This window comes from Limulus polyphemus, unplaced genomic scaffold (assembly GCF_000517525.1).
Source record: "Limulus polyphemus unplaced genomic scaffold, Limulus_polyphemus-2.1.2 Scaffold1991, whole genome shotgun sequence".
Classification (NCBI taxonomy): domain Eukaryota; kingdom Metazoa; phylum Arthropoda; class Merostomata; order Xiphosura; family Limulidae; genus Limulus; species Limulus polyphemus.
Genome location: NW_013667601.1, coordinates 193985 through 203043, shown reverse-complemented (window position 1 = coordinate 203043; position 9059 = coordinate 193985). Strand labels below are relative to the sequence as shown.

At 32.1% G+C, this 9059-nt stretch overlaps 1 protein-coding gene across 1 annotated transcript in view; it reads left to right on the top strand.

The window, feature by feature from the left end:
- Positions 1-9059, top strand: part of LOC106465586 (sucrase-isomaltase, intestinal-like) — a 31662-nt gene that overhangs the window by 13630 nt on the left and 8973 nt on the right. Inside the window, exons 4-9 of the mRNA XM_022393510.1 lie at positions 596-765; positions 853-1024; positions 2128-2227; positions 3840-3952; positions 5889-6014; positions 6668-6799. Coding sequence (XP_022249218.1) covers positions 596-765; positions 853-1024; positions 2128-2227; positions 3840-3952; positions 5889-6014; positions 6668-6799 — 813 coding nt within the window. The remainder of the gene's footprint in view (positions 1-595; positions 766-852; positions 1025-2127; positions 2228-3839; positions 3953-5888; positions 6015-6667; positions 6800-9059) is intronic.

Below are 9059 nucleotides of genomic sequence, written 5' to 3'. Positions count from 1 at the left end.
CTTCATTTCAAAATAATTTAGCTCTATATCCTAATTTTTTATTTATTTCATTCCACAAATCAGCTACAATGTTAAGCAATTACGTTCTAGTTTAAAGTTTGATCTAAGTATTACAGTATCTTTTAATGTTCTAAGTATTACAGTGTCTTTATAATGATCCAAGTGTTACAGTGTCTTTATAATGATCCAAGTATTACAGTATCTTTATAATGATCTAAGCATTACAGTATATTTTAATGATCTAAGTGTTACAGTATATTTAAAATGATCTAAGTATTACAGTATCTTTTAATGATCTAAGTATTACAGTATCTTTAAAATGATCTAAGTATTACAGTATCTTTTAATGATCTAAGTATTACAGTATCTTTTAATCTAAGTATTACAGTATCTTTTAATGATCTAAGTATTACAGTATCTTTTAATGATCTAAGTGTTACAGTATCTTTAAAATGATCTAAGTATTACAGTATCTTTAAAATGATCTAAGTATTACAGTATCTTTTAATGATCTAAGTATTACAGTATCTTTAAAATGATCTAAGTATTACAGTATTTTTATAATACAAGTTGGATACGTTTTCTATTCCAAAAGTTTCAAGACGAAGCCAAGCAGCGTTACAAAGTTCCAGTAGAATCGGAAGAATTTAATGTTCCTCAGCTTAGACGAAAAGGCAACAAAAACAGGATGTATGAGGTCGTTGTAGGAGATTATGAAAATTCTTCTTTTAGTTTTAAAATACAACGGAAGAACTCTACAATACTGTAAGTGGCTGTTTATACGATTAAATATGTGTTAGCTCATTTTTTAATGTTATGGTAATAGGATAAACATGTTTGCCGTTTTCACAGATGGGATACCACAATCGGAGGTTTCGTATTTGAGGAGCAGTTTTTACAAATTGCCACATACTTGCCGTCAGAAAATATCTACGGGTTTGGAGAGAACCCTCACCAAAGTTTTCGTCACGACCTGAACTACCAGACTTGGCCGTTGTTTGCTAGAGACGAACCGCCTAGTGACGTAAGTGGGGAGCTCTGTATTCCACGAAATTCAGTATTTACACACACACACACATATATATGTGTGTGTATGTAATATATAAATATGTGATATTCAATTAACAAACACGCTAAACATCCAGAACTACCAGACTTGGCCGTTGTTTGCTAGAGACGAACCGCCTAGTGACGTAAGTGGGGAGCTCTGTATTCCACGAAATTCAGTATTTACACACACACACACATATATATGTGTGTGTATGTAATATATAAATATGTGATATTCAATTAACAAACACGCTAAACATCCACTTATATATGAATAAAGATTTTTATCTCAAGAACATGTGGGGTTTTGGGTTAAGCCTTTAGCTTTATTTTAAGCCCAATTGGTTTATTGTTTGTTGTGGATTTCGCGCAAAGCTACACGAGGGCTATCTGCGCTAGTCGTCCCTAATTTATCAGTGTAAGACTAGAAGGAAGGCAGCTAGTCATCACCACCCACCGCTAACTCTTGGGCTACTCTTTTACCAACGAATAGTTGGATTGATCGTAACATTATAACGCCCCCACGGCTGAAAGGGCGAGCATGCTTGGTGTGACGGGGATTCGAACCCGCGACTCGCAGATTACGAGTCGAGCGCCCTAACTACCTGGCCGTGCCGGGCCTGTAAACTTGGACACAACTTTCTTCAAGTTAATATTTCTTAGTTATAATACCTAGGACTGTTCACCTGTTTGTTTGTTTAAGCGTAAAACTGCACACTGGGCTATTTGTGTTGTGTCCACTATGGTGCCAAACTCCGAATTCCATCGTTATAAATATATATGTGTGTGTGTGTATAGTTCATTCTGATAGAGAACTTGAAAATAAGGATTTAAACTTACTTCATTTGATTTGCACGTAAACGTGACCTTTCTTCAGCTTTAAAGGTTTGATTGCAGGACTTTGAATATTAGTCAACACTTCTCGAGCGCTTTTGTTATCTCTGATTTTTATCTTAATCTGTGCTATGCAATGTAACCTATTCAGGATCAGTGTTATTATTAATCCGTTTACCTCTGAAAGCTTCTGAACCTATGGAAGCATACTGTTAGTTTACTTAAATGTTATTTTATTTGCAGGGGAACAAAAACCTCTATGGTGTTCATCCTTTTTACACTTGCTTGGAGAACGCGGAGGGAAAATCTCATGGCGTTTTGTTACTCAATAGTAATGCTATGGGTAGGTTTTATTAAACATTACAACGCTTTTTTGTTACTCAATAGTAATGCTATGGGTAGGTTTTATTAAACATTACAACGCTTTTTTGTTACTCAATAGTAATGCTATGGGTAGGTTTTATTAAACATTACAACGCTTTTTTGTTACTCAATAGTAATGCTATGGGTAGGTTTTATTAAACATTACAACGCTTTTTTGTTACTCAATAGTAATGCTATGGGTAGGTTTTATTAAACATTACAACGCTTTTTTGTTACTCAATAGTAATGCTATGGATAGGTTTCATTAAACATTACAACGCTTTTTTGTTTCTTAAAAGTAATCCAACTTATGTACACAGTCACACGTGAATTATTTAAAAATATATATGAACAACATAGATGATTCAACTTTTTTTTTAGCTTGAAATGTCAAGTACGTAGAAAGGAAGAGAACAATTGTTTGTTTGTGTGTTTGTAATTAAGCACAAAGCTACACAATGGGCTATCTGTGCTCTGCCAACCATGGGTATCGAAACCCGAATTCTAGCGTTGTGAACAGAACAAATGTGAAATTTATCGTATTCATTTTAAAACAGTTACAGTAATCCTCGAGCATGCTCCAAAACACCCTTGTATTGACTGCACATATTCAGTTCTTGGTGCAAGCGTTAGTTTCTTTAACGGTTATTAGAAGTTGTTAAGCACGAACCTATGGTGAATATTTCAAAACAGTTTGTGTTTTCTGCTTGGTGAGGCATGCCATAGAGGAGTAATGAATGAATACTTACATCATGAAAACAAACAGATTTAAGTATAACTACAAACAAAATGACTTAGATTTTATATTAAGTAATTCTATGTAAGTTTTGGAAACGGTTTGTTTTGTAAAAACAGATTCGCATTCCTTGCGCAAAGTGTTGTTTAGTTTTACAGGTAGAACGTAATCGTTTCAATTTGCAAAATGTGAACCATTTTAGGGTAGCATCTAAGATGAAGTATTAAACATAGATTACAAACGTCTTTTTCAAGCTTAATTAAATAAATACACGATTCCACCGAAAAGGGTGCATTGAATACATTGTAGTACAATATATTCAGTTTTAGGCTGATAAACGCAAAGCTTTTCATCAACACAGAGATTATAAGTATATTATTTCAGCTAGGCTGAGTTGAACTGTACTCGAGTAAGAATGATATCATAATAGTAAATGATATTTCATTACACTTGCCCCCCCCCCCTGATTTTTTATAAAAACGTCGTTATAAGAGTTCGAGTATTTTATATTGACGCCCACTTTTTGGAGCGAAAGATGCGTCTGTATATTCTATAATTTATAACAATGTTTACGTGCTCATTACATATTAGAATGTTCAGTCTGATTACGCCTGATGCGGACATGGTTGCTTGCTGTATTGTTTTATCTACATCAACGAACCTTATTGTTCTTTACAATATTGTTTGACATTCTACAATGAACATACATTGTTGTCTAATTCTAATGGATACACGTATTTTATTAATCGTATTAAAACTTAGTAATTTATAGTCGCTCCATAAGGGATTCGTGTAGTATTTTTCTAAATCCCGTTGTATCAGGAACTATACTAATACAAAGTCTCTTGTTGAACAGAATACACACTGTTGCCTTTCCCAGGACTTTCTTATCGCACGATTGGGGGAATTTTGGATTTCTTCATGTTTATTGGAGATTCCCCAGAACATGTTATTCAGCTATATACGGAAGTAAGTAACCACTTAATAAGGAATGTGTATTAAGTACTTCTTAACTTCTACTTAAGTGATTTATTACTTATTTTTATAAATTTACCTTTCTGATTGTTTAATAACATAAATTGTGAAACTTGTCCTTATAAACGTCTATGTACAGTTATGCTTGTTTAATAACATAAATTGTGAACTTGTCCTTATAAACGTCTATGTACAGTTATGCTTGTTTAATAACATAAATTGTGAACTTGTCCTTATAAACGTCTATGTACAGTTATGCTTGTTTAATAACATAAATTGTGAACTTGTTCTTATAAACGTCTATGTACAGTTATGCTTGTTTAATAACATAAATTGTGAACTTGTCCTTATAAACGTCTATGTACAGTTATGCTTGTTTAATAACATAAATTGTGAACTTGTCCTTATAAACGTCTATGTACAGTTAAACACATTTTTATTTTCATTTTTATGCACACTTCAAACACACACCCTTAATTTTGATTTTTGAGTTTCTTTGTATGTTTTTGATTTATATTAAATTCGACATTATTGTATTATAGTGCTGATTATAAATATCGCCTATTTACCATTAATGTATTTGATAGCTTTAGAATTATTGATATATATATATACACATAGCTTAGGCGCGTGCACGAAAGTCCAGCTTTTCACTCCATCACTTTTTACCACTTTTGTCTTTACTGAAGGATATCTTGCTTTCCTGAGAGTACACGGACTGACAACATACAACTTCTTAGTCAATTCAGTAAATACTCACGTCGACATTATTTATAATGGCTGATGCAGGAATACACTCTACATCTTACACACATGTTAAATAGAATCTAGAAAAAAAAACATCAAGGATTTCCAACAATAGAAAATGAAGCACTCAACACAAAACATAAAATTAGAAAAATTATCAAATCCCAAAACAAACGGGGTACAGTCCTACCAGAACGAATATCAAGCTCAAAATCTACGAAAACAACCATGAATCCTCACAAAAGCACTCATGAAACACGCTCACAATAATATCTAATCGATGACGTCATGGTTCCCCGAAGTGTCACCAGAGGGCGCGTTACTATGATAAGTAGAGGACAGAGAGAGCGTTGCTACGCGTGACGTCATAGTTCCACGAAGTGGAACCAGAGGACGTGGCTACCTTAGGGAGAGGTGATATCATAGTTCGATAACAGAGGGCCTGTTACTATAGGTGGATGTTGTTACTAGACGGATAGTCTCACAGGATTGCGTACAGATTTTAACTTCGTGTGGCTAGGCTGCCATGATGATCTCATCACAGAGTGTCTCAGCATGTCATCAATGTCGAAATTTAATTCCGTTTCGCCTTATAAGTTAAGCATTAAATACAGTTTACAAAGGCTGACAGTCCCATGGGATAACATACATGTCTTAACCTAGGTTTTTGTTTTCATTTATATATTTATTTGTATTACATGTGTTTTACAAAGGTGGGTGGTGTTTTACAAGATTGAATACAGATTTCAACTTTTAATTTTCATTTATATATATTACATATGTTTTACAAAGACTGATATAGTTTTAGTTTCTATATTTAAGTGTACTTTATACAGTTATTGTCCTGATGAAGATAGCTTTCATGTTAAATTATTGCATGATATTTAAATAAGCGTCTTTTTCAGGATAATAACTGTGAAAAGTATACTTAAATATAAAAATTAAAACTATAAACAGTCTATAAAAACACTATCAGCCTTTTTAAAAAACATTATGTAATGTATAAATGAAAAATATAAATACATGTTTAAATCTATAGGCGCCCTCTGTTGGCGTGACGCGCAACAATCGCTATAATTAGTGCCGTTGTGTTTACCCATTCAAATTTAATAAGTAGCCCATGCCATTTTATCTTCTTTCCTTTGGAAATATTTCACTGTTTGATTTATGGACTTTAACATAGCTGATAGGTAGACCTATGATACCACCGTACTGGGCCCTTGGATTTCAGCTTTCTCGCTATGGTTACGAAAACATCACCAACCTTCAAAAAGCTGTGGAAAGGACTCGTAATGCACACATTCCTCTAGTAAGTATTAGCTTAACGTATGTTTCTTATACGGAATAAACCTTCAGTTTTTAGTTTTCAAGAAAGATATAGTGAAAACACATATTACAACAGTTAAAAACTAATGTTAAAAATATAAGTGGTCTTATCGTGATATTTCACTATATCTGTCACGTTTCACCAACTATTAACATATGGATTTTCTATTTATAAGTACGTTTTATCTCTATATAATCTCTAAGTCTACATCGTGATTTTTATTGTCCCAAATTCTTCCACTTCAGTTGTTTTTAGGCCTCCTTATTTTTGTGTATAATTTGACAATTCGTTATGTTAGGATGATACTTTTTATCCTTCTCTGTCTACTCTGTGAATGTGTCAAACAATACAACACTCTCAGCGAAAGAAACTTTTACAACAAATAATTTTACTAGTAAGAAATTTAGTTTAAATGTTTAATATATATGCACACTTGTTTTACTCATTTTTGATAAAGCTTGAACAACAGATAAAACTAATTCTCATTATGTTTTATTATTACTGCAGTATATATATATCTGTGTGTAATTTTACATTTAATTTTAGTTAGTTGGTTAGTTTCTTTATATTAGCAGGTACAAGTTAAACACATTTATTAACACAGCCATTATAATCCTTTGGTACATATTTTGTAGGATGTTCAGTATGTAGATATTGACCATATGGAAGATAACAAAGTCTTTACAGTGGATTCAGAAAGATTTCCAGATCTTGACTCATATGTTCAACAGGAGCAAAAGAACGGACTGAGATGGATCATTATTTTGGTAAATATGTCTACAGTGATTGGTTATCCAATATTTAACTTTTCCTACAATGATTGGTTATCCAATATTTAACTTTTCCTACAATGATTGGTTATCCAATATTTAACTTTTTCTACAGTGATTGGCTATCCAATATTTAACTTTTTTCTACAGTGATTGGCTATCCAATATTTAACTTTTTCTACAGTGATTGGCTATCCAATATTTAACTTTTTCTACAGTGATTGGCTATCCAATATTTAACTTTTTCTACAGTGATTGGCTATCCAATATTTAACTTTTTTCTACAGTGATTGGCTATCCAATATTTAACGGTGGGACATAAATAAAAGGTAACTGATACGTAAAATACTGGTTAACCAATTATCTGATAACATTTTTCACCTCCTTAGTGATCATGATGGTTAAATATGATTTGATTGTTATACAAACACATGCCTGTCTAAGTTATCCCTTTTGCTGTATCAGAATTATCTGCGTCTCAGTATCATTACACCAATTAACATGGCCATTGTAAGAAGAGACCTATATTAGAATTAAACCAGAAAATTAGATGATCTTAAAAAGCCAGGAAACTTGATATTGGTTTACATGTATAAAACTGAAAAGTCATAACATATTATACATAAACACTAATTGCTAATAAATTACATTAATTAATACATAAACACTAATTGCTAATAAATTACATTAATTAATACATAAACACTAATTGCTAATAAATTACATTAATTAATACATAAACACTAATCGTTAATAAATTGCGTTACTTATCTAATTCTGTGCAGCTGTTGTCGAAAGTGAGGGATCTCTAATTACAGTATTTTTTTTTCCTATTCGTTATTTTAGTAGATTTTAATCTGAGAGTAAGTGAAATTGTTCTTCACGAAAGCTAACAGAACACCTTACGGATCCTTTCTGCAACACTGGAAAACTAGTGTTGTTGTACAACTCCTTACACCAATGTTACTTGAATTTCAAGGTGTAAATATTTAGAATGTTTCAAACAATGCAAAAATATTAGTGAACCAAAACTGCACAAAATGTAATTTTATTTACAACAACGTTCTCTTAAATGTAAGTGATTTCAAAAAATTTATTTTAAATATTCCTTCATAACAGGCATATTCTTTGCATTTTGACTTTAAAACCATTAGCATCTTCTAACATAGGAGTGATGTTTGGTGTGATTTTGACTTGTTGAATATTTAATATCTATACTGTTATTACGGTATTAAAATTCTTTGTTACTACAGACACTGGATACCTTTAACAAAGATAATAATACAACGAGCACAAACTAAAGATTATCGGTGTACAACCAAAGATATCGTCATTTTAGGCAAATCAGTTGTAACAATTAATTTATATAACTAAGCATAAGTGAAACTAATTACTCGTAGCGTCAATGTTACATAACATAGTATAATTTATATTAATCATCTGTAGTGTCAATGTTACATAACATAGTATAATTTATATTAATCATCTGTAGTGTCAATGTTACATAACGTAACATAGGTTAAATTAATTACCAGTACTGTCAACGGTATATAATGTAACATAGGTTAAATTAATTACCAGTAGTGTCAACGTTACATAACGTAACATAGGTTAAATTAATTACCAGTAGTGTCAACGGTATATAACGTAACTAATTATCCGTAGTGTCATTGGTATATAACGTAACATAGGTTAGATTAATTACCAGTAGTGTCAACGGTATATAACGTAACTAATTATCCGTAGTGTCATTGGTATATAACGTAACATAGGTTAAATTAATTACCAGTAGTGTCAACGGTATATAACGTAACATAGGTTAGATTAATTACCAGTAGTGTCAACGGTATATAACGTAACATAGGTTAGATTAATTACCAGTAGTGTCGACGGTATATAACGTAACATAGGTTAGATTAATTACCAGTAGTGTCAACGGTATATAACGTAACTAATTATCCGTAGTGTCATTGGTATAGAACGTAGCATACCGTTAAATTAATTACCTATAGTGTCAATCAATGTTATACAATATAGCATAAGGTAATGTTACAGTTAGTTTCTGGAGCACACATTTGTCTAACATTACGTTCTTGAGCATGCCCTCGTGATATGTAGTGTAGACAAATGTTACAGTTAGTTTCTGGAGCACACATTTGTCTAACATTACGTTCTTGAGCATGCCCTCGTGATATGTAGTGTAGACAAATGTTACAGTTAGTTTCTGGAGCACACATTTGTCTAACATTACGTTCTT